Source organism: Microcebus murinus, chromosome 2 (assembly GCF_040939455.1).
Source record: "Microcebus murinus isolate Inina chromosome 2, M.murinus_Inina_mat1.0, whole genome shotgun sequence".
Classification (NCBI taxonomy): Eukaryota; Metazoa; Chordata; class Mammalia; order Primates; family Cheirogaleidae; genus Microcebus; species Microcebus murinus.
This window is the reverse complement of record NC_134105.1, coordinates 120,303,149-120,330,869: the sequence shown is the minus strand read 5'-3', so window position 1 is coordinate 120,330,869 and position 27,721 is coordinate 120,303,149. Positions and strand designations below refer to the sequence as shown.

General features: G+C 35.1%; 2 protein-coding genes across 5 annotated transcripts in view; both read right to left on the bottom strand.

Moving 5' to 3' along the window:
• The window catches only part of RABGAP1L (RAB GTPase activating protein 1 like), a 689,918-nt gene that overhangs the window by 403,974 nt on the left and 258,223 nt on the right, over positions 1–27,721 (bottom strand). The window lies entirely within an intron of this gene.
• GPR52 (G protein-coupled receptor 52) overlaps positions 7,002–27,721 on the bottom strand; it is a 53,303-nt gene continuing 32,583 nt past the window's right edge. The window contains exon 1 of the mRNA XM_076000397.1: positions 7,002–27,721. This exon is cut by the window's right edge and continues 32,583 nt beyond it. Within this exon, the coding sequence (XP_075856512.1) occupies positions 20,810–21,895 (1,086 nt within the window). The 5' untranslated portion in view covers positions 21,896–27,721 and the 3' untranslated portion in view covers positions 7,002–20,809.

Sequence of the window (27,721 nt, the reverse complement as noted above, 5' to 3'; positions counted from 1 at the left end):
AGCATATATTCTAGGAAATATCAACATAAATAATGTATAGAAAAGAGTTAAAATAGCAGGCCTGAGATTGCCTATGCTTAGAACAGCCTGCTTGCAACTTTGGCCGGTAGCTGGCTTCTGGGAACTTGACCAAAAAGCAGTCTCCTACACTGATATTTTTATCCTCCAAAAAGAAAAGGATGGCTCACTGTGCCTAGACTGTGCCTAGACTGTGCAAACAAAATGGGTTATGTTAAATACCTGCTTCACTTTTGGGAATCTGGAATTTTCATAGGTGCTAGGGATACCTGCATGACCCACCCCCAATAAAAACCGTGGGTGCTGAGTCTCTAATGATCTTCACTGGTATACAACACTTCATATGTGTTGTCACAACTCGTTGCTGAAGGAATTGAGCATGTACTGTAGGACTCTACCTGGAGAAGACCCTTAAAAGCTTCTACCTGGTTCCCCTTCCTAATTTTGCTTTATATTCCTTTGCTGTAATAAATCTATCATATAGTTATGACTATATAATAAATCTTATGAGCCTTTAAAACAAATCACCATACCAGGGGGTGGTCTTGAGAACCCCTGACAAAAACAGGGTTTAAGATTGTTTAATTTTTTTAAATCAATTATCTGGATTTAAAAATTAGGATACATTTATCACATTTACAGATGTCAAAAGTTCAATAAACATAATTAAAAATGGAACAAAGTTTCAGAACTGCTGGAACAACTGAGCCAATGCTAACAAGATGAAGTTTAAAGGAGATAAATATAAAATGTAAAATTGTGTTTTAAAAAAGCAAACCATTGTACATATAGGGAGAAGGAACATATAATTAAGCAGGTGTGAAAAAGACATATGGGCTTACTGAAAATAAACTCAATATGTTAAAGGGTAAAATATAACTACCAAAGATATCTAATATATTTCTGGGCGAAATAAATAGCAGAATAGTATATAATCTCACTCTCATTTGTTACTGGTCATGTCACACACAGAAAATTTTATTCAGCTCTGAGCACCACTTAAAGGAGTATATGTTAGAGCACATTCTGGGAAAAGCTGGTGATGAGGTTCAAAACCGTATTTTATAAGAATTGTTCAAGAGTAAGAGAACACTAGATAGAAACAATGAGTTTACCAAGGTATACAGAAGGTTCTTGGGGAAAGCAGAAATTTTAATTTCTCCTATATACCCACAGTGAGAAAAAGTCAGAAAGACATTCATTTCAGATGAATATAAATAAAAATTATCTAAAAACCAGAGCTATCCCAAAGTGTATTCACCCTCCTTTAAGATACATATTCAAGATTAACCTATAAGTCCACAGAGGGTGGATTTTGGGAGGAAAAATTCAATTAAAATGGATAGGTATATTAAATTATAGCTATATTAATCTTTCAACTCCCCTAAAATACTCTTTCCCATAGCTTCCTCACATAGTCAATCACAGAAGGGAAGAGGGGAAAAGAATCTTAAAGCCATCTTCCATCCAACTACACCCTTGACTGAATTGTAGTGAAAAGGACTGCTGGGAAGAGATGCAGGAAATATTGTTAATCCTCACAATTAAATGTAATTCAGATCAATAAATAAATGACTTACTATGTACAGAGCACTCTGCAGTCACATCAACAAATAATTGAATAGTCACTATATATTAATACAAAGCATTCTGAGGAACCAGAAAGATGTAAAGATCTAACAAGAAAAAGTGTGGACTGCAAGCAGGCCTGCTCCTTAGACATCCACACCAGGCGTGACTTCTCCAAAGTGAAAGCCACTCACTTGTTTACCACAGCTCCACCACTGTGGGAACTATACCCATGGCTCTGCAGGTTAGGAAAATCCTAAGTCTCAAAACTAGGCCTGGAGCCCTCAGCCGTTAACACTGAAATCTTGACTCTCCAAGGACACAGGCCTCAAAATTATTTCTTTAGAAAAATATTGAAAGGCCAAAAGAATACAATGCAAAAAATTTTCTAAGCCTTTCTCAAACCCCAGTAGATAGGTGGCTGTGTGGCACACACAAAGTATAATGAGATAGGCAATCCTGAAGACAGCACTAATAACAGAACAGACCTGACAGAATTCAATGTTCTTAAAATAATATGAAGCCTTAAACAACAAAGCAGCAGCACAGAGTAAATGGTGAGCTAATAAAAGTGAGAAAATGGTCTGAGTTTAAAAACTTTTGAAATAAAGAATCTTGAGGCAATTTGATTTAAAAGAGGCTCAGGAGATCATGCTAGTTAATATATCTTCAACTTGAGAGGGGAATTAAGATGGTGAATGAGAAACACCGCCAGACAGAGTGTCTCTGCAGAAAAGACAGATTCTAGCAGAAATTAGAAGAAAGAAGCAAGAAGACAAGCATACATCAGACAAGGGTCGGAAGGAGGAGTATCTGAGACCACAGGAGACTCCACGGGAGGAGGTTGCAGGGGAGAACTGGAAGCTGAGACCTCTGGAGCAGCCTGGAGACTAGCGGGAAGGGTAGGTGGATCAGCCCAGTTTCCCCTCCCCTGCATCCCGGACTGCTGGTGGGCTCCCCAGCGGGTGGAGAGACCTGCGGACACCAGCCCAGAGACGGCCACCACAAGTAAGCGGTAAGCCAGTAGCGGACGTGGCACCAGGCTCCCAAATCCCTTGGGGCACCTCCATGTGCACAGACCCGAGCCGCGTGGCAGGTGCCATATTGCTTCATTCTCCCCTCCCCGACCCTACCTGCGGCTGCCCAGAGAGACAATATAGCCACCAGCCGGAGCCACGTCCAGGGAACGGGACCTTCCCTTTTGGGGCCCTACAGCTGACTAAGGGGACGCAGACTGTGAGCTCCCTACCCACCAGCCCTCCCAGGTGCTGCTGGCACGGTGATCCCAGGAGAACGGGGCAGACCCTGAAGCTGAGAGACATAGACCCAGCTTGGGCTCCCCATGGGTGAATTGGGACAGGAACTCCTCTCCTTGGTGGAGATATAGTTTGAACTCTGGGGCCCAGAACTCTCCCCGTGGGTGAATTGGGACTGGCACTCCTCTCCCTGGTGGGGATATAGTTTGAACTCTGGGGCCCAGAGATCAGACCTGCAGACCAGATCCTGTGCACGAGGTCTCGCATTGCCCGGGGCACAGAAGGGATATTTGTGAACAGCCTACTGAGGTGTGTGTACCTTTGGGGGCAGATTAGCGATCTAGAGGGCAACCCTCCTCCCAAAGGGAGGCCGTGCACCAAGCCCAGGTGACTTTCCTATTCAGGGAACCTCCCTGCCAGCATCACAGTCAGGGGAGGCCTGCTGGCGTGTGGTCTGGCCTGGTGGCAGAGGCCCAGGAGTAGCTGCGGAGTTGGGGACGGTGGAAAGAAGCGAGGCCCGCTCTAGACTACGGGTCTCAGACAGCCCCACCCAACACGCAGACTTTCTGAATGAGCGGGGCCATTCCATCCCCTCCCGGACAGGTTTGCCTGGAAGCAGAGAATAGAACTTTGACCCCTGCTAACAACATTGGTGATGCCTGAAGGCAGGCTTACCCAACCCAGCTCCGCCCAGACTCTCTCCTAGACCAGCCCTCACTGAGTGGCAGAATAGGACACACCTGGAAGTTCCAGGGCCCCACCAACCACCTGAGGCACTAGAGTGCCTCTCTACAGGAATAAGAGCTGATAAGAGGAAACAAAAACAACAGCGTAGACTGTTCCCCCAAGGAAGTGCCACCTACTAACAGGGAGGGCATCCTGCACACTCTTTTCACGGCACCCACTGACTCATTATACAGGGAGTGGTTGAATCTCACCCACAGACACCACATACCGGCTCAGAAACTAAACAAGACATGTGAATACCCAAACAAAAACCTAAAGGAAAGAAACAACAACTGATCGACATGGGAAGAAATCAGCAATGAAAATGCGGATATATGAAGAACCAAACTGAAAACACACGCCCAAAGAGGAGCACCAGCCCCCTAGAAACAGACACCAACGAAAAACAGGCAACCAAAATGACAGAAGAGGAATTTTGAATGTGGATAATAAGAAAATTTAAAGACCTGCAAGAACAACTCAATAACCAACACAAAGGACACACAAAAAGCCTCCAGGACCTTGAACAAAAGTTCACTAAAGAAATCAACACAATGAAGAAAAGTTTAACCGAACTCCTGGAAATGAAGAATCAATTCAGGGAACTATAAAATACAGTGGTAAGTCTCAAGAACAGGGTAGATCAAACAGAAGAAAGAATCTCAGAGATTGAAGATAACATCCTCCAATTAAATAAATCAGTCACAGAGATAGAGCAGAGAAACAAGAGAAAAGAGCAAAGCCTACAAGAGATGTGAGATTATATGAAGGAACCTAATGTGAGGGTCATAGGGTTACAGGAAGGGGAAGAAGGAAACACTCAAGGGTTGGACAAGCTATTTGAACATATAATAGAGGAAAATTTCCCAGGCCTTGTTCAAAATCTCTATATACAAGTTCAAGAAGCTCAGAGGACCCCTGGGAGATTCAATGCAAACAGGAAGACGTCACGACATGCAGTCATCAGACTGACCAAAATATCAACTAAAGAGGCCCTTCTAAGAGCTGTAAGATGAAAGAAGCAAGTAACATACAAGGGAAAGCCAATTCGTATAACACCAGACTTCTCTACTGAGACTTTACAAAAGGATAGACTGGGGCCCCATTCTCACTCATCTGAAAAAAACAATGCCCAGCCTAGAATATTATTCCCTGCAAAACTAAGCTTTGTATATGAAGAAGAAATAAAGACATTCTCAGACAAGCAAAGGCTCAGAGAATTCACCAAGACAAGACCAGCCCTACAAGAAGTACTCAAAACAGTGTTACCCACGGAACACCATAATAAAAACTTACGAATATAAAAACAACCAAAACCCAAAGATTAAAGACCAGATATTACAATGGCTCAAGAGAGAAATCAAAGCAACAAAATCCAACCCAACAGAACAAACAGTAATCTACCTTACCTATCAGTTCTCTCAATAAATGTGAATGGCTTAAACTCTCCACTCAAGAGACATAGGCAGGCTGAATGGATAAGAAAATACAGTTCAAGTATATGCTGTCTTCAGAAAACACATCTAACCTGCAAGGATGCATACAGACTAAAAGTAAAAGGGTGGAAATCAGTATTCCAAACAAATGGAAGCCAAAAGGCGGCTGGCGTGGCAGTTCTAATTTCAGACGATTTAGTTTTTAAACCAACAAAAGTAGTGAAAGACAAAGAGGATCATTACATAATGGTGAAAGGCACAGTTCAACAAGAAGAGAACAATGTTAAATATATATGCACCGAACTTAGGTGCACCCAGATTCATAAAGCAAACCTTACCAGAGCTAAGCAAGTGTATTAATAGCAACTCCATAATCACCAGAGATTTCAACACCCCACTGATGGCACAAGACAGATCCTCCAAACAGAAAATTAATAAAGAAATAATGGACTTAAACAAAACCCTAGAACAATAGGGTGTGACTGACATTTACAGGACATTCTACCCAAAATCCCCTGAATATACATTCTTCTCATCAATTCACAGGACATTCTCTAAGATTGACCATATCCTAGAACACAAAGTAAACCTCAAGAAATTTTAAAAAATAGAAATCATACCATGTATCTTCTCAGATCACAGTGGAATAAAAGTAGAAATCAACCCTAACAGAAACTCACATTTCTACACAAAAACGTGGAAATTAAACAACCTCCTACTAAATGATTACTTCATAAATGAAAAAATCAAGATGGAAATTAAAAAATTCTATGAACAAAATGACAATGGAGAGACAAGTTATCAAATCCTCTGGGACACAGATAAAGCAGTTGTGAGAAGAAAGTTTATCTCCATAAATGCCTATAAACAAAAGTCAAAAAGATCACAAATAGACAATCTAATGAAACGACTCAAAGAGCTGGAAGAAGAACAGACCAACCCCAAACCCAGCAGAAGAAGTGAAATCAACAAGATCAAATCAGAACTAAACGAAATTGAAAAAAGGGAAGCTATTCAGGAGATTAATAAAACAAAAAGTTGGTTCTTTGAAAAAATAAACAAAATTGACACGCCACTGGCTAAGCTAATGAAAAGCAGAAAAGAGAAATCTCTAATATGCTCCATCAGGAACAAAAAGGGAAACATCACAACTGATCCCAAGGAGATACAAGATATAATTTATGAGTACTACAAAAATCTTTATGCACACAAACTGGAAAATGTGGAGGAAATGGACAAATTTCTAGAAACACACAACCACCCTATGCTCACCCAAGAAGAAATAGATTCCCTGAACAGACCAATCTCAAGAGCTGAAATAGAAACAGCAATTAAAAATCTTCCTAAAAAGAAAAGTTCCGGTTCCAGATGGTTTCACACCCGAATTTTACCACACTTAGAAAGAAGAACTAGTACCTATCTTGCAGAAACTATTCCACAACATCGAGAAGAACGGAAACCTCCCCGACACCTTTTATGAAGCGAATATTACTCTGATACCAAAACCAGGAAAGGATGCAACAAAAAAAGAAAACTACAGACCAACATCCCTAATGAATATAGACGCAAAAACTTTCAACAAAATCTTAGTTAACCGAATCCAGACGCTTATCAAAAAAATAATCCATCACAACCAAGTGGGCTTCATCCCAGGGATGCAGGGATGGTTCAACACACGTAAATCTATAAATGCAATTCACCACATAAACAGAAGCAAAATCAAACACCACATGATTCTTTCAATAGATGCAAAAAATGCTTCTGACAAAATTCAATACCTCTTCATGATACGAACACTTAAGAAAATAGGCATAGAAGGAACATACCTAAAACTGATACAAGCCATATATGACAGACCCATAGCCAACATCATACTGAATGGGGAAAAACTGAAAGCATTCCCACTTAGAACTGGAACCAGACAAGGCTGCCCACTATCTCCACTTCTATTCAACATAGTGCTGGAAGTCCTGGCTACAGCAATCAGACAGGAAAATGGAATTAAAGGTATCCAAATAGGGGCAGAAGAGATCAAACTTTCACTGTTTGCTGATGATATGATATTGTATCTAGAAAACCCCAAAGATTCAACCAAGAAACTCCTGGAACTGATAAATGAATTTGGTAAAGTCTAAGGATACAAAATCAATACACAGAAATCAGAGGCATTCATATATGCCAATAACAATCAAATTGAGAACCAAATCAAAAACTCAATTCCCTTCACAATAGCAACAAAGAAATTAAAGTACCTAGGAATATACTTAACCAAGGAGGTAAAAGACCTCTATAGGGAGAACTATGAAACACTGAAGAAGGAAATAGCAGAGGATGTAAACAGATGGAAATCAGTCCATGCTCATGGATCAGCAGACTCAACTTCGTTAAAATGTCTATACTACCCAAACTGATCTACAGATTCAATGCAATACCTATTAAAATCCCATCAGCATTCTTCACAGATATAAAAAAAATAATTTTACACTTCCTATGGAACCAAAGAAGACCCTGAATATCAAAAGCAATTCTAGGCAACAAAAACAAAACGGGAGGTATTAATATGCCAGATATCAAACTATACTACAAAGCTGCAGTAATTAAATCAATCTGGTACTGGCACAAAAATAGGAATATTGACCAGTGGAACAGATGTGAGAATCCTAATATAAAACCATCCTCATATAGCCCTAATCTTTGACAAAGCAGACAAAAACATATGCTGGGGGAAAGAATCCCTTTTCAATAAATGGTGCTGGGAAAACTGGTAGCTACCTGTAAAAGGCTAAAGCAGGACCCACACCTTTCACTTCTCACAAAAACCAACTCACGCTGGATAACAGACTTAAACCTAAGGTATGAAACTATTAGAATTCTAGAGGAAAATGTTGGAAACACTCTCCTAGACATCGGCCTGGGCAAAGAGTTTATGAAGAAGTCCCCAAAGGCAATCACAGCAGCAACAAAAATAAATAAATGGGACATGATCAAACTAAAAAGCTTCTGTACAGCCAAAGAAACAGTCATGAAAGTAAACAGACAGCCTACAGAATGGGAAAAAAATTTTGCATCCTATGCATCCGATAAGGGGCTGATAACTACAATATACTTAGAACTCACGAAAATCAGGAAGAAAAAATCAAATAACCCTATTAAAAAGTGGGCAAAGGACTTGAACAGAAACTTTTCTAAAGAAGACAGAAGAATGCCCAACAGACATATGAAAAAATGCTCAACATCTCTAATCATCAGGGAAATGCAAATCAAAACCATAATGAGATATCACTTAACTCCAGTGAGAATGGCCTTTATCAAAAAGTCTACAAACAATAAATGCTGGTGTGGAGTGGAGAGAGAGGAACCCTCCTACACTGCTGGTGGGACTGCAAACTAGTTCAACCTCTGTGGAAAGGAGTATAGAGATACCTTAAAGCGATACAAGTGAATCTACCATTTGATCCAGCAATCCCATTACTGGGCATCTACCCAAAAGATCCAATGACACTCTACAAAAAAGACACCTACACCCGAATGCTTATAGCAGCACAATTCATAATTGCAAAGCTGTGGAAACAGCCCAAGTGCCCATCAATCCAAGAATGGATTAATAAAATGTGGTATATGTATACCATAGAGTACTATTCAGCTCTAAGAAACAATGGTGATATAGCACATCTTATATTTTCCTGGTTAAAGCTGGAACCCATACCACTAAGTGAAGTAACCCAAGAATGGAAAAACAAGCACCACATATACTCACCAGCAAACTGGTATTAACTGAGCAGCACCTAAGTGGACACATAGGTACTACAGTAATAGGGTATTGGGCAGGTGGGAGGGGGGAGAAGGGCAGGTATATACTGAGTGAGATGTACACCATCTGGGGGATGGTCATGCTGGAAACTCAGACTTCTCGGGGGAGGGGGAAAGGGCATTTATTGAAACCTTAAAATCTGTACCCCCATAATATGCCGAAATAGTAAAATATACATATACATACATATATATATATGTATATCTTCAACTTTTTTAAAAAAAAATTTATTGTAGGGAAGAATAAAAACCACAAAGAACAAATAAATCTCTTATAGGGTGTTGGACGGGATAAAGTAAAAAATCAATTCCCTTAATTTATTTATTATAATAACATAGAATTGTTGCTAACAATTTTGCAGTGAAACACCATAGTTTGATACATTATCAGTGTGACAATAAACTGGCTTACTCCTTTTGGAAAACAAGTTGACAATCTGTATAAATAATCTTAAAATATGTTCATTTTGACTCGGTATTTCTCTTTCTTAAAAATTGTAAAAAAAAAATTAAATATGGATAAAGCTTTCTTTATAAACATGTTTGTATAGAGTAAGCAACAAAATGGAAAAATGTTTAAGAAAAGTCCTAATCCATGAAGGAGAGGAGAATGGAAGAAAGGAAAACCAGCATCAATAGTTGTTATCACACTTAATTATATCTGGGTAAGGAAATATGCATGACTTATTCTCTGTCTTATCATTCTAAACATTCACTAAATTTCCTTCAGGAGCAATATTTCTTTAAAAATTAAAAATAAAAGCAACTAAAATAAATCTTGATTGAGGAGGAAATAGAGGACGTTAGTTATGTGATAAGGAGGAGGATTAGGAGAAGCAGAATTTAGAGCTAAATTTACAGTGATTAGCTATAACTCTTTCTTTTACAGAGTTGTCAGAAATTAAAAGGTGTTGATTATGGAAAGGCAAGTTGCTGGGCATATGTAGAAGTGGAGACAATATCTTACCACTCAATTATCTCTATAAGAATCCTTGAGGTCTTCTCTTAAAACCCTCCAGCCCATTAACTGTTCTGAAAAAGGTAGAAGGACCTAATGATTCTTTGATATCTTTCATTTAAAATCAAATTAATGGAAACATGATCATTTACTATCTTTTTATGTACAGTTTTACATGAAATTATCCTATTCATTTGTTTAGCAACAACATATCACAAACGTCATTAAGGAGCTCACCCAGACAATGTGGGTTCAAATGATGGCTCTACTATCTCAGTGACTGGAACAGTACCTAGGACATAAAAGCAAATGCAGTCAGCCCTCCATATCCGTGGGTTTTGTATCTATTGATTCAACCAACCATGGCTGGAAAATAGTTTTCTTAAAAAAGGAATGGTTGTGTGTACTGAACATGTACAGACTTTTATTTCTTTCATTACCTAAACAATACAGTATCACAACTATTTATGTAGCATTTACATTGTATTAGGTATTACAAATAATCTAGAGATGATTGAAAGTATCCAAGAGGATGTATGTAGGTTATATGCAAATACTACACCATTTTATATAAGGGACTTGAGCATCTGTGCATTTTGATATCCATGGGGTATCCTGGAATGAACCCCCATGAATAATGAGAAACAACTATATAGTGTTTGCTTTTATTCTAATGGAGCAAATGAAGTATATCGTCAAGATAAATTTCAAGATCATGTATTCCTTTTCTCACCCATTTACTAAACTTGAAGAAAACCAAAACTTTCTTATGGATTAGTTTAAAACAACAGTACTGTCCAAGGCATATATCAATAATTAACAAATACCTGGGCTTAACTGAATCACCAAGATTTTTGAAACTGCTTAATTTGGTATAAATATAAATTGTGGCTTACTTGAAATTGCTTTGTATTTTTATCCATTAGTTGACAACATTAAAAACCATACAATTCCTAGTGCTATAATAAACCTTAGCCATGAGTATGACCACATCAATTTATGTCCTAACTGATTACCAACAGCCTACTAATGTCATACATCAATGCAAAATTATAAATTCTCTTAAATCATATACATTTTAGAGTCACAGACAAATAATGGCTCTTATCTAGCTAGATCTTCTGTTCTTTAGTTTTCTGTATTACTATTGATTAAAGTACTACAAAACAGGCCTGCTTATTTATAAGTAAGTCTTTAAAACTATAAGATTATCATTTATTGATGAGAAGTTTAACAAATGCTTCTGATGTTTGAAGATTACACCCAATGTTAATTATTAGTCACTTCATACTTAAAGGTAAAATAATATATGATTACAGTGTATTAACAGTTGAATAAAGAGACTAGAAATTAAGTTTTTATATGCAAAAAACTTTATCCAAATAGGAAAATGATCAAAAAATCAGTATGTAGATTAACTTTATAAGGTAAGAACTCATTAGAAAGAGGAGATCTGGGTTTCATTAGAGAGAAGTATTCAGTTGACAAACCACTAGAATCACAAAGCAAGAATCAATGTCTGGATTTTTACCCATATGCCAGACATTTTCCTGATGTCTAAATGAATTGGATTGAAATCAGTAATCACTCCTTGTTATAAAATCCTTTAGCAACTATAAAAGCACAACATTCTATTGTGAGTACCACATAATGGGCATTATAATGCCTTATATCAGGGGTTGGCAAATTTTTTTTTTGTAGTGGGTAAGAGAGTAAATACTTCAGGCTTTGCAGGACATAAAATCTCCTTCACAACAACTTAATTCCACCATTGTGGCATGAAAGCAGCCATGGGCAATACATAATGGGCATGGCAATGGTCCAATAAAATTTTATTTACAGTAGGCAGTGAACTGTAAATTCTCAACTCCTGTTTTAGCCTATAGTTATCTGTATATATGCCATATATCCCCTAGTAGTCTATATTCTCTTGGGGACTGAAAAATCTGTTTTACTTAGAAATCTCATTATCTTACATAGAATTTGGTACAGTCCCTGACACACAATAAAAACCTAATAAATAAATGCATGAATGAGTGATTCTATTATTTAAAAATATCAGGTTCATATCATATGATTACAGAGAACTTAAAACCGGCCTGTTATAAAAGATTTCATATACTGATAATCGCCCACAATGAGGTGATGAGTATTAGGGAAAACAACTCTAGAAGTAGTGGCCTAGGAAGATGCCTAAATTGGTAGAATGTGTTCTATGTGTAATCCCTTGAGCTACTTCTACCCATGTTAATATTCATGTCCTAATTTCAATGCTTTTAATTTATACGTAAAGTAATAATTTTCCTCTAATCAGATTTAATCCACATAAAGGATATTTTCTTTTTCATATATTGTATCCCAAAGATATTGTGTATTTCTCCCCACAGTTCTTTTGTACTAATTTGAACAATAAACATTTCCTCTCCTTTCACTTTAATAACTTTTCAAATATCCCAAGTTTTCTCTAGAACTATAGCATACAAATATATGGCTAAATATTGAGGTCAACTCATATTTTTAAATACACTGATCCCTATAACTCTTTAACCTATTGCATTGTTTCTAGGACTTTTTTGCAATCCCTCTCTCAAATTCTAGAAATTAGATAAATCTCTCCTCCCACAATTCAATAAATTATTCCTCAATTTAACAGTGTCTGCGACTATTATAGAACCATAATTTATGCCCTGCACATAATACAACCAATAAACATCATCCTGAATTATTGATTTGGAATGCAAAACTATCTAGTTAATTCAGAATAAAATCTGAATTTGGATTTTGCAATATCTTGCAAACTCTTTAAATAAGTAACATAAATTAAGTAGCCATAAAATTGTTGTAGAAATTTTAAATATTTAAGAGAATAAATTTTTCAAGTAACTCAGTGAAATTTATTGATAGTCAGTTGATACACATACTAGAAACTATTTAAGAAAAGGTTTCATTTAAGGATACTTATAAGGCAACCTTGTGTTTACCTAATTTGAATTTCCTTAATATTTTCTCTAACTGTATAAGTTCATTGAAATAAAACTAAATTATATGTTAAAAAGTTTTTATTTAGAACATCACTAATTCAGATTAATCTTTAATTCCCTGAGTGATATTTTATTTATTACACACAAATATATAGAAAGCACTGTAGCCAGAATTATCAAAAGTTTTTCCATCATAATGCTTGAGAAAAATACAATATATGATGACTTCCACAACATTGTAAGTCCATAGCAAAGAAATTTCAGAACATAAAGTGCATGACTATGACATGATTACTTTCTAAAAATAGTTTACATGAAAATAATGTGATTTTGACAATTCCTCATAATTAAGACCATAGTTTTTTTAAATACACAGCAAATACTATTCAATTCAGTCTTGGTATTTCTTAATATATCCAGATGACTGCCCTGTTTTCTAAAGGAAATATAAATTTTTATTATCCTCTATAAACAACAAACTGTTTTAAGAAATATTAAAACACTAATCAGGGCTGATAATAAATCTCATTAAAAATGTCCATAATCTCAAAATTTCACTTTCAATATACAGTTAATTTTTAAATAGTTCTTATTGTTAAAAAATAAGTTAAAAAATAAAATTTCAGTGGAATTTTTCCTATATCAACTAAGTCTTCATTTCCCACTCAACAAAGAAAGATTGGCTCACTCTAACACCAGCCATCCATAAGTACACTATTCATGAACCTTTTACAGGCAATATACTGCTATATGAGACATAGGTAAGTAGTATCCCTGTCTAACTATATGACCTTGTTAGAGTCACTTAAAAAGTTTTATCTCATGAGCACAATGTGCCTGGCCAAAAAAGAAAAAAGAAAGATAAAGAAAAAAAGTTTTATCTCAGAGTTCTGTATGTGAAGTGAGATAATGTTTACTCACAAAAGCTTTTAGAATACACTTAATTCATAACGTCAAGGGCATTATACATCTTTAAAGGCATTTTAAGCTTTTTCAAATTTCAATTTGCAGTTTTTTACAATAATTTCTTAACCCTCACACTTGATGAGAGAAGCAGGAACCTGTCTCCATTTTCCTCATGGTAACGCGAGACACTTGAATATATCTCATATTACTATTCCAAAATTGAGATTTTAATTTAATCCCACCCAAGAACGTTACTTTAAACCTTAATATGTTTTCTTTAAAAATGTGTACCTCTAACTATGGTAAAAGTAATTAAACACCTTACAACAACTGCAAATTGAGAACAGGGCTCCTCCCATCTTTGTAGCTTGGGTACAAGTAAAAGCATTACAACACACACACACACACATTTATTTGCCCCCATGCTACCACTGGATGTCCTGGACTTCAAAATCAATAAAAGTAAATCAAGATAAAGTCCTCTAATAAATTTTAATAGTTTGTTCAATTATAAGTGTTGAATCACATTCAAAAACAGAGAAAGGAGGGCTGACAGAGGAAGTTGATGACTGAAATAAGAAGCCATCACAAGACCCATTTAGTAACACTGCCCTGTAAATATGAACTTTCTCTCTTTCTTTTTTTTTTGGAGACAGAGTCTTACTCTGTTGTCTGGGCTACAGTGCCATGGCATCAGCCTAGCTCACAGCAACCTCAAACTCCTGGGCTCAAGTGATCCTCCTGCCTCAGCCTCCTGAGTAGCTGGGACTACCAGCGCACGACACCATACCTGGCTAATTTTTCCATTTTTAGTAGAGATGGGGTCTTGCTCTTCCTCAGGCTGGTCTTGAACTCCTGAGCTCAAGCAATCCTCCCACCTCTACCTCCTAGAGTGCTAAGGTTACAGGCGTGAGCCACCACACCTGGCCTAAATGTGAATTTTCAAAATATACTTTTCCAGATTTATTCCCAAATAAATACACCTAAAAAATCAAGTAAAGTTTTACAATCTTGGACATGTCATAAGTTTTAAAAATATTGCCTTGGGGCAACTTAGTTTATTATACAAAACTAATTTGGGGTATATCAAGTTTTTCTTCAAAATCTATTCTAAGAGAGCAAAAACTTGAGTGCATATATATTTGCACTATTACAATATAAATTACATTTTAAAATCTAATCTATAGCAAGAAGAACATTTCACAAAAACAAAATATAAATTATACTGAAGTTGTTTCTTACATACAAGATACTATGCTCTATTTTGAAATTGATAACTTCAAACAATTCTAAAAACAGCATTTTGAATCATCTTTCTTTGCCAAAATAATAGATGTAAGAAAAATCCAAATATAATTTAGCTTTTTATATTAAAACTAGGATTTTCAGGAATTTTTTTTACCTGATCCTTTCCAAATTCTCTTTTAATCCTTTCCAAATCTATCATTTACAATATCGATCTTACCAATTTAGCATTTTTAATTTAAAAATTCCTTTTAAAAAGTACGTGCAATAACTGTGAAGAGGCTATTACAATAAAATGCATCAACTAGTAATACTTATTTTAAACCTCAAACTCTATTAGGAACATAAGTAAATGTCTCAAAATTATATTTTTTATAGAGTATAAACATGAACACTTCTTTGTGTCAGGCATAAACTCAGACAAAGGTATTGTTCATCTCTTGCTATACTGTGCATTTCATTTGAAAATAAATTTTGAATTTAAAAAAAACAGGCTATTCAACTTTTTACTGTATTTTTTCGTGCCTCATAATTAAAATAATGCTATCACCTTGAATTTATAAAGTATATTTGAGCATATTTAACTGGCATCAATCTTATTTATACTTGTTTAAGCAGAAAACATAAAATAAAACTGGAGTCAAATTTCTTAATGATAGACATTTCTCTTACTCTTGTATAAAGTATTATTTTTGGCAGTTTAGAATTTTAGCAAATATTTCCATTCGATGAATTCTAGCATTATGCACTACATTTCTTGATAGTTATCATCTAAAAATTTGAGAATTATAGAATCTCAAAAACTAACTTGGCTCCACTTACTGTATCAGTGGAGTACTGATATCACGTACGCCTTGCATATTAAGTGAAAGTACACTGATATCACGTATGCCTTGCATATTAAATATTTATCAGACATAAAAGCCTCCTGATGAATTTATTACTGTGATTTTCTTCACCTTTGTAGGCAATCATATATAAAAACAGAACAAAAGTTACCATAAAACAGTTTTAAACATGGTCATTGGAGATGGGGCACTGAAAGCAGAATCCTGCCAATCTGGGATATGTGAGTAACACACCAGCTGGAGCCAATTTCCCAATGCAGGACCATCCTTTTGTTGTTTAAAGATGTGAAAAGTACTGTAAGGTGCCAACCAGGGTGCATTTAAAAATCCTACAGTGAATGAGATCCATTTCAGTTTTACCAAGTAACATTTCAAACCATTCGCGTTAAGACAAAAACAAGTCAAGAACATCTAATAATGTGGGAAGGTCATCAAGTTTCTCTGAGAAATCTACCTGAAATAACAACTATTACTGAAGTCAGACAACTCTATAAATACTATCTTTATAAGATGGTACTGGAACATTATTAGATAGTGTTACTTGTAGTATCAACATAGGCTGTTTTGTGAAATGTCAAAACATTTTTTAAAATATTCAGCATTCTTCTTAATAAAACATTAACATTCTTTTTCTGATTATGAAAGAAACAAATGCTAACTGCAAAAAAAAAACCCTTAAACAGTAGTAACAAAACAATTCTATTACATCACCTTTAATAATTTAAAAGACAATCACTTTTACTGTTAAAAGTAAGTTCTATATATTTTAAATTATAGAGTAAAACTAGCACTGAATCAATCTTTCATAAGAAACATTAAAAAGGGAATTTTTCTTTTCTAGCCATTTTGTTTTCCTCATGATCTATATATTTGGTTATAGAATATGGCATTTTCTACATATCTTTCTTAATCCTAAAATAAAGCTTTGTTCAGAGAAAAAACCCATCTGTAGGAACCTACATATTAGAATATAGCATAGACTCACTAACACATGCTCCTGTGCACCAAAATGGCCCTATTTGCACATAGGTGATGTTATGCTCAGAATGTTATACGAGCAGATTCCCCACATTTTAATCTTTTTTATCTGCTTATTACTTAATTGTACCTTTTTCCCATCTAAGATTAGCTTCCAGGGTGGGGAGGGACAGAGTAAAGTCCTTTAAGGCAACAACTTCATTTATTTTTAAACTCACGTAATTAATGGTATCTGTAGAGCAAATCAGCTTATTAATCAATCTTTCTTTTATATAATAAATAGTATATGATAAAATAACTCAAATTCCATTTTAATAAATGAGGAAAATTAAAATGCAAAGACTAATAGCAAGACATGGACAATCCTTTCCTAGTATTGCCACCCTAGTGAGAAAAATATGTCTAGACATATTTTTAATTTAATATAATCAAGCAAGGAGGTAGGTTAATCTCAGAATAATCCCCGACTGTCTCATCTCAACATCTTTTGGTTAGATATCTTTAATCTCAAATGATGTCTTCATGAATAATTATTCCTGGGAAATGAGCTTTCAGAAATTATGAAACTTTTCTATATTTAAAATATCTGAGTTTAACTCAAAATTTAAGTTTAAACAGATTTGGGAGAAAAATATGCTATCTTAGGAAAACCTAATGTGCAATAAATTAATTCTATTTGAAGTGGGATTAGTGACCTTTAAACTGTGATGGTAACAAAATGATACCCACCACAAAGATAATAAAACAACTACCACAACATTCTGACCGCTTTCTATATATCAGGAGCTGTGCTGGGCACTTAGACTACAAAATCTCATTTAGTGATCAAATCTAGCTGAACAGGGAGGTACAAGTCTCTGGCTTTTTTTTGTCAATGCCAAAATTAAGGTTTTGAAACATTCAGTATCTTACATAAGGCCAAGCAGCTTATGAGGGCCTGGATTACAGCCCAGGTTTCATACATTAGTAAATGAAAAGACTTCCAATACTCTATAACTTTAGAAACAACTACAGAAATAATAGAATGCTAAAGTATAATAAAAGCATAGAGCACTATTTTATTTTTTGGCTATAATTTATAACAAAACTGGATAATTACCATGGGACTATGATGGGAATGATAGTTATGCTTCCTTTTCTTAAAACACATTAACCTAAAAAAGACAGAGTAGTTTTGAAATAGGTTTTACCTTATTATATATAAACACATTAAAAACCGTCAAAAGGAAGTTAAGGGGCTTGCCTTGGAGATGCACATGAACCACTGTGGTAAATGGAGAACCTAATCCCAGCACTTGCCTCGTTCAACCTATGATAAAGCCTTTCCTTCCTACTCTTCCCCTTCAGAAACAAATTTTTTTCAAAAAGAAATTCATAGAGATTTGAAAAAGCGATTCAAAGAAAACAACAAAAATTAACAAAAGTAATATCAAGAGTTTCAGTTTGATTATAGTCTAAACTGGTAGTTTGAGCTTATCAGATGCTGTTTTAATAAAAGAAACATAAGACCAAAGAAAAAGATATCATAAGAAAAGAATTGAAGTGAAAGACTCAGGGCAAGAAAAGAGAAATAAAACTCAGAGAAATTTTTGTAGGGAAAATGTACAAAGGCACAAAGGGCTGACGGCTTATGCAGAGAAAACAGTGCAGCGTACAGGTGAAGTGTACAGGTTTTGGCTCAAGGCCAACTGGTTGTGCAGGAACCTCTGCCACTGACTAGTTGAGTGACTCTGAATAAATGACTTTAGTTTCTTCGTCTCTGCAGTGGGAACATTAACACAACTATCTCAAAAGGTTGCAGTGAGATTAAATGTTATAACACATGTAAAACTTAACCCTGAGCCTGGCACATAATTATGAGGAAAAGCCAGAAGAGGAAAATCCAATAGTATGGCCTCAGGATTTCTGTACACAGGATCTACTGGGTCTTTTCTAACTACACTTACACCCTAAACTAAAGAAATCAAAATCTGATTCCCAAATAATATGTACAATGTTGAAGGTTTTTTTTATGACACCTGAAAAATTAGCAATAGTATGTTTCCTTAAACTTCATGTTTTTCTGAACTGGTCTGAATTTAAAAGGCACACTTCAACTCATCAAAGATGTCACTGTCAAGCAAACAGGGAACAAGAATAAATATAAACTCAAGTTATAGAGCGTAATTCCCAAACAAGTAAACTCTTGTTCTAAGGAAGTGTTTCATTAAACTGAAGCAAAGTCTGATTTTGATATGCAGAATACTATTTTATTCTTTATTTTAAATCTTTTGTACATGTTTAAAAATATACAGGGGTTCAGAACAACCTCAATAAAATTACAGTATTTCTATTAAAGGACTTCTGAAGTCAAACCACCAGTGTGCAAACGTGGTTGGTTGGCTTCTAATTGAAGAGTTATAGGCACATTTCATTAAATGCATTTCATAAAACAAATAAATCAAAAATGCTGAGAAGAAAAATACTCAGTAGTTTGATATAAATTTTAAAATATCTTTCAGGCAAGAAACTTATGGTAAAAAAGTAAGATTTAGCTGTTTTACTGCTCATACCTGTTTCACTACTAATTCCCCAATACCACTTTGCTATGTCTAAACCCCTGACAATTTATTATACAATCTCATTTAACACACTAAAAAATAAGTTAATCTCTGCATCTGAAAACAGATCATTACAAAATAAATACTGACAGCTCTTACCTGTATTTGATAAAGTATATTATATTCTCAGCAGCACTAAAAATGCAGCTTCGTCTAGTATAAATAAATATCTAAATAACAACTACACAAAAGTATTTTTCTCTTAAAATAAGTTTTTGTATATACTTCTTCCAATGTTGACAACTTAAATAACAACAATCTATATATTCTGCTAAGAAAACATTAGGCACAGATCACATAATATAATTTACATTTTCTTTGCAGTAATAAATATGGTATGTGCAAACGCATATCACACAAATGACTAGTGGACACAGCAGTAAGCTATTGTAGACTTAACACAGAAAGATTAATGTTTTACTGTTGGTTTTTTTAAAAACAGGACATTCCAAGTAGCATTAAGATTGATACCTCACTGCTGGGTGAGTACTCTTCATCTGCACTAAAATTACTCATGGGTTTTCTTAAAGAAAAACAAAGCTTTACTGTAGCAAAAAAAAAAATCACTTTTAGGCACATGAACTAATTTAAAAGGAACCAGATAAAAATGTTTCCAAAAACCATTAAAAATATTTAACAGACTACCAAGATTGCTTTGTTGAAAAGAATAAATTATTTAACATTATAGTTGCTTTATACAGTAGATTCTTTCATTATCTAAGATACTTCTGAAGGTACCAAAGGATGCAGATTGAGAAAAAGAAAGAAGAAGAAAAAAAAAAGGAATAGCAAGCTGTTTGGAAAAGGGGAAAAAGCAAATGTCATTTTACCCAGAGAAACAAAAATACTGTTTCTATTTGTTTGTAGCAGGTAATTTGTGCTACAGAGAAGATTATTAAAACACAAGCAAAGGGGCTGTTTGGCAAGTAATAAAATACAATGTTTACTACACATCCTCCATGAAGAGATTACTTATGGATGGCAGATTAGTGTGTTTAAAAGTACACTTTGATGCAAAAGATTATTCTTTAACACATATATAATATGTAGCAACTTTCTATAAAGGGCAATTTATATAAGTAATAACCTCTAAAAACACAAAGAGTGAGCAAAACAGAGACAAAACAAAAGACAAAGAGGCAGAGAGAGTCAGACAGAGAGACAGAGAGATGCCAAGGGGCTTGCTCATGTCCTACAAAAGATTTGAGATACTATTTTTCATCCTCATTGCTTAATTTTTCCTATTACTACAAAATTATACTCACATACTATAATTATCTCATGAAATAACCCTCTATACATCCTTTCCTTCAGTTTCTTCCACGAAAAAGGAAAAAGAAAAGAAACCTGTAGTCTCATTTTTCACTTCATAGTCAACTATTCAAGTAAATATTTCTATGGTGGCAAATTTCCAGATGAATCAAGACTATGATCCAAAACTACTGTCAGATTTCATTTGATTTACTATGTAGTCATCTTCAAATGGAGCAGGAATTAGCCCGTTTCCTAGGTTTGGGGTCTCGTGCTTCCTGATCCTTCACACACATGCAAGATGTGCACATCGTCTCGGACAATCTTCGGAGGCCTAGCCGGAAAACACTGTTGGAGAGGCTGTATATTACACAGTTACAAAAACTATTACTTATAGCAAGCCAGGTTGTTAGGAAGGACAGTGTCGGATTGTCCAAGACACGGGAGCTTTCTAGAAGAAAGTATATGATGTAAGGAAGCCACAGCATGTAAAATACACTGGTTATCCTAAACAAAACCATGGCGTAGCGACGGTCAGGGCTGTGTCCAGTCTCTCTAGAGGCATCTACTTCATGGCTGGGGAATCGAGCCCTTCGGTCATTTATCTCTTTGGTGTGCTGCCGGCAAATTTTGAAAATGTGGAAATAAGTGAAGCAGACAACAAAGGCAGCAGGAGCATAAAGTAAACAAACAATAAAGCCAGTAAAATAGGCACTGGTGAGCCAAGAGGTGGCACACCATTCAAAAATGTCACCATGGTAACCAGGTTTCCCCCAGCCAAAAAAAGAAGGCAAGAAAATAAGGCAGGAGTAGATCCAGATCAAAATAATGCAAATTCTCAGGCGACAAGGGGTGACCAGTTGATTGTAGGAAAGAGGCTTGGTTATAGCAAGGTAGCGATCCACACTGATGCAAGCAAGACATGCCATGGAAACACTTTTTAGAACTGAGATGATATATCCAAAAACCTGGCAAGTCAGTGACTCGTGGACACCTGTGGAGTAGTGGAGAAGTGAGAGAGTAGGAACCAAGCAGCTAACTCCAACGAAAAGGTCAGCATATGCCATCGTCTGAATAAAATAGCTGGTAGTATAATGATGTAAGAGTGGAGCACAATGAAAGACAAAGATAACTGTTAAATTCCCAGCAATGATTAGAAATGTCAGCAAGACAATAACAACTGTCTCGAAGATGCAGACATCCACTGCACTGTAGTAGCCAAATCCAAGTGGGCAGGAGTGACGCTCGGACACATTCAAAATGCCACTGCTCATGTTCAGGATCCTCCATTCAGTCCACCTGGATTCATTCATGGCTTGGAATTAAAGAAACCTGCAGTCTTGGCTACAGCAAGCAGGTGCCCTGCCCAGCATCTATTAAACGCTGCACATGAGTGCTTCAGAACCTGCTTCGGTAGACAGTATTAGTGCTTCTGTCACAGCTGCGAGTCCCAGAGTGCTCAAGTCTCTTCATCAACCTCAGTGCAGCAGTGACACACCTCAGCTTTGGGGGGGAAGGGAGAGAGGTAAGCTAGAAAGGAGGTGAAAAGAGGTCACTGATTAGCTTCCTTTGGTGCTCTCAACGAAGTTTTTGCAGACACAAGGCACTTCTAGAAAAAATGGATTTATTATCTTGCACTAAGAAAAATTAAATCTGTAAAAAGAAAAAAATCAATTGCCAAGGGAAGAAAAGCTTCTGTGGGGCATTTGTTCTCCTGAGAGAGGTAGTTTCTTAGGGATCAACTAGAAAGAGTAAGAAAAGGAAAAGTCTTAAACTGTCTCAGGCTTTCTGTTTCATCTATGATGAAAAATGCATTCATATTTTAGAATTTAGGTAAGATCTCAGATTTGCTTGAAAAACTAAGAGAAAGTTCATTGTGGCAAAGACTGTCTTTGGGCTCAGTTCAGGGTATAATGCTAGTGGTTCAACTTTATGATCTATTTCTCTCTCATTTTTTTTAAATCTAAGAGAAACAACTCTACCAGCTTATATGAAAAGACTCGTCTCTTTATGGGCACAAAGGAGCAGAATAGGGGTAACAAACAGACTCCTGATTGCCCTATGACTCTCATGAGAAAAAAGTATTTTTCCAATAGGGAAGATAACATACAATGAATTAATGGATTGGCACCTGATAAAATATGGTAAACGTCTGCAGTTTTAATTCTGCATTCATTTTAAACTAGAAGAAAACAGTTTTAGCCCACTACAGTTACTTGTGCTACTAACAGCAATGTAAATTTTACTTCTTCCTTTTTAAAATGAAAAGAAATATTTTTTACTATTAATTTGGCATCCATAACTGAAAATAACTTTCATTATTTGACATGCCATCTTCCTTACAATGAAGCATAATAAAATATATAACTTAAGGTTATTTCTCATCTTTGCAACCATACTCATATCTCACAAATACACATAAATATATATGCAATTTAGAAAACAATAAAAACTTTACACTCTGAGCTTATTTGACTAGAAATGCTGCCATTATTTATTACTTTGGTATTTCTAGTAGGCTTCATATTCTATTTGTTATACCTTTTCTATTTTCAATAGATGATTAACACATTAAATCATTACTTCAACCAAATTTTCTAAAAATGGAAATTTACCTTATTTATTATATTTGCAGTTATGTAGCAGCTGCATGTTAAGAAAATGCCTCTTCTATTTCTATATTCTATTTTGAGCAGGTGCTCAATTAATACATGGGGCATTAGGTAGGCTGCAAGATAGTCTTGTTTTAAAATACCTCTAAAGCATCAAGATGAGTTCAAACCTAGAGTTTGAAATACCGAAAGGCTGGCAGGATAGAATCCATCCAAAAGGCTTCCAAGGTCATTCTGATATCAGGTTAACATTTGCCAAAGTCTTTTTTAAAGCAAAGGCATTTCAGAGAGTCTCTTGTGAGTCTTTTTTATAATACCTTTTGAAGAAATAACATTCACTAGTAACAAAAACATTTCCTCCAGGAACAATGCAGCAGCTTAATAGAAAGCATTCTTCTGAAAGTTATTTTCTCCTGCACCACCAAGTCAGGCAAGTCCTTCTTCTTTTATAATAGCCATAGGATACTTCTCCTTGTACATTTCTACTTTCACTTATCACAAAATAGTTCTCTTGTTACAGGAATAAGGTAATGCTTCTCACCTACATTCACTCTTATCAGCTGCTAGGCTGGGCTGCTTGATTCAGAAGTCCGATTTACTGTGTGAAGCAGTTACAAGGATGCTGTCAGTATATTCTTCACAATCTCTCAGCATCAATGCTTCCACCTGAGCCCGAGCCCTGCTCCTCCTCCTCATCCTGGGCTGATGCAGAAGAACTCACCATCAGAAAGGTGACTCGGTCCTCCTGCCCCAATCAACAGCACAGCCAATGGCTACTGCAGCTGAAACTGTCACTAGGTAACAGTTGCCAGGCACATGCAGGCTTATAGACTTACTCGGCAAGCTCCGATCAAGATTGACAAAAGAAGACAATGGAACTGACCGATCCCTATAATATATTAATGGCATTTATGAACTTCTAGAGGTAATCTCCTTATAGCATTTGTAAGGATGATTTCCTAGGAACAGGACAGGAAAAAACAAACAAAAAAACCTGGCATACACCTTTAAACCCTGTAGAGAAACTACCACAAGGTACTATGACTCTAAAAACTCAGCAGTAATCTAATGCTCACTGGCAGAAAAAACTTATTAATTATTAAAAATCAGCCAAGTTTTCATGAACTCAAGAGATATGACTACTATTTTTCTCTCTAAAATATATAGTTATATTTTGATGAATATAAGTTAAAAGTCATTTACTAATCTCTCTAATCCCTGACACACCCCCACAAAATTGCTGAGTTTGATATATTTAACTGTACAAACAAAGCACAAGAACTAATACCACTATACTAAAATCTATTTAAGGTCAAATATGATCTTAGAAAAGTATAGGCATCAGAATAAATAGAAAGATTGCTTAGTCCACTTTTTAACCTAATATTAAAAAAGGGTCTAAGGGGCAAGGAAATTTGGCATTAAGTGCTTGAGCTACACATACCCAATTAGAAGAAAGCAAATTAAACTCAAATATATTATGGATATTAAAAACATTTGTCTATTTTGACTTACTACACAGAAACTTTCACTATTTTAAGGATATTTTTAATGGGGTCAGCACTTTTCTTTAATGTGACATAACTAATTTATAAATTATTGCAGAATTAAAATAAATCAGGGAAATTAAGATAGAAATGGAAGACAACTAATATTTGTTGAGCATGTTCTATGTGCCAAGCATTGTGCTATGAGCTTCATATATTTTTTTCTCTACAAAATCCTTAAAACTTTACGAAGTAGGTATCATCATTATCACTTTCTAAATTAATTAAGTGGGTACCAGAGAAGGTATGTATAACTTACCTACAAACTGGGACTGAAGCAGGTCAAAATTATCATTATTAACTCTATATTAATAAACTCCACCCTCTCTTTTCTACTTATGGCTGCCAGTAAGAAAATGCCTTAGAAGAATTCTCTCAGATTTCATAAAAATGATTTCTATCATAACGAATATCCTTTCTGAACACAATGGAATAAAACTAAAATTCAGTAACAAAAGGGACTTTAGAAACTGTACAAATACATGGAAATTAGGCAATATGCTCCTGAATGACCAGTGGGTCAATGAAAAAATTAAGAGAGAAATTTAAAAAGTTCTTGAAACAAATGAAAATGGAAACACAACATCCAAAACCTATGAGATACAACAAAAGCAATACTAACACAAAAGTTTATAGCAATAAATGCTTTAAAAAAAAAAGTAGAAGGACTTCAAATAAACAACCTAATGATCTACTTCAAAGAATTAAAAAAGAACACACCAAACCCAAAGTTAGTAGAAGGAAAGAAAGAATAAAGAGCAGAAATAAATAAAATTAAGACTAAAATAAATACAAAAGATCAACAAAACAGAAAGTTGCTTTTTGGAAAAGAAACAAAATTGACAAACTAGCTAGATCAAAAAAAAAAAAAAAAAAAAAAGGAGAGAGAAGACCCAAATAAAATCAGAGAGAAAAAAGGAGACATTAAAACTAATACCATACAAATACAAGGGATCATTAGAGACAATTATGAATAACTATATACCAACAAATTGGAAAACCTAAAGAAATGAATAAATTCCCAGGGATACTTATCACCTACCAAGATTCAACCATGAAGAAACAGACAACGCGAAACAGATCAGTAACAAGAGATTGAAACAGTAACAAAGAGTCTCCCATCAAAGAAAAGCCCAGAACCTGAAGGCTTCACGCCCAAATTCTACCAAACATTTAAATAACTAATGCCAATTCTAACTCAAACTATTCCAAAAAATTGAAGAGGATGGAATATTTCCAAACTCATTCTAAGAGGCCAGCACTACCCTGATACCAAAACCAGACATGGAAAGAATGAAAAAAGAAACCTACAAGCCAATATCCTTGAAGAACATAAACACAAAAATCCTTAATAAAGCATGCGCAAACTAAATTCAACAACATATTAAAAAGATCATTTACCATGGTCAAGTGAAATTAATCCTAGAGATGTAAGAATAGGTCACCATATGCAAATCAACAAATGTAATACATCACATTAACAGAACGGACAAAAACCAAATGATCTTTTCAATATATAATGAAAAACCATTCAACAAAATTCAACATTCCCTCATGATAAAAACGCTCAACAAACTGAGTATAGAAAAAACATCTCAAAACATTAAAGGTCATATATGACAAACCCACAGCTAATATACTGCATAGGGAAAAACTGAAAGTCTTTCCTCTAACATCTGGAACACTATAAAGATGACCACCTTCACCACTATTATTCAACATAGTACTGGAAGTCTTGGCCAGAGTAATTAAACAAGAGAAAGAAACAAAGGGCATCCGAATTGGAAAGGAAAAATGTCAAATCATCCTTGTTTGCAGATGACGTGATATTTTGAAAAACATAAAGACTCCAGCAAAAAATCTTTAGAACGGATAAACAAATTCAGTAAAGTTGCAGGATACAACAGTAACATACAATAATCAGTAGCATTTCTATACGTCAACAGCAAATAATCTAAAAGAAATCAAGAAAGCAATCCCATTTATAATAGCTATAAAGAATATAAAATACCTAGGAATAAATATAACCAAAGAAGTAAAAAATCTATATAAGGAAAACTATAAAACACTGATGAAAAACTGAAGATGACACAGACAAAAAAAAAATAATGGGAAGATATGTCATGTTGATGGATTGGAAGAATATTGTTAAAATGATAATAATATTGTCAAAATGATAACACTACCCAAAGTGATTTAATACAATCCCTAACAAAACACCAATGACATTCTTCACAGACATAGAAAAAACAATCCTAAAATTTGTATGGAACCACAAAAGATCCTGAAAAGCTAAATCAATCTTAAGTAGAAAGAACAAAGCTAAAGGCATCCTACCACCTGACTCAAAATATATTGCAAAGCTATAGTAACTAAAACAGCATGGCACTGGTATAAAAACAGACACATAGACTGAATGGAACAGAACAGAGAAGCCAGAAATAAATCTATGCATTTACAGCCAACTCATTTGCAACTAAGGTGCCAAGAACATACATTAAGGAAAGAACAATGATACTGGGAAAACTGGATATCCATAAGCAGAAGAATAAAACTAAACTTCTCTCATCATATACAAAAAATCAAATCAAAATGGATTAAAAACTTAAATGTAAAACCTGAAACTATAAAACTACTAAAAGAAAACACCAAGAATACTTCAGACATTGGTCTGGGCAAGGATTTTTTGAGTCAAGACCTCAAAATCACAGGCTACAAAAGCAAAAACAGACAAATGGGATTATATCAAACTAAGAAACTTCTTCACAGCAAAGGAAACAATTAACAGAATGAAGATACAACCTAGAGAACAGGAGAAAATATTTGCAAACTATCCATCCAACAAGGGATTAGTAACCAGAATATATAAGTAACTCAATAGCAAAAAAAACCCCATATAATCCAATTAAAAAGTAAGAAATATTTGAATAGACATTTCTCAAAAGATGACAAATTGCCAACATGTATATGAAAAAATGCT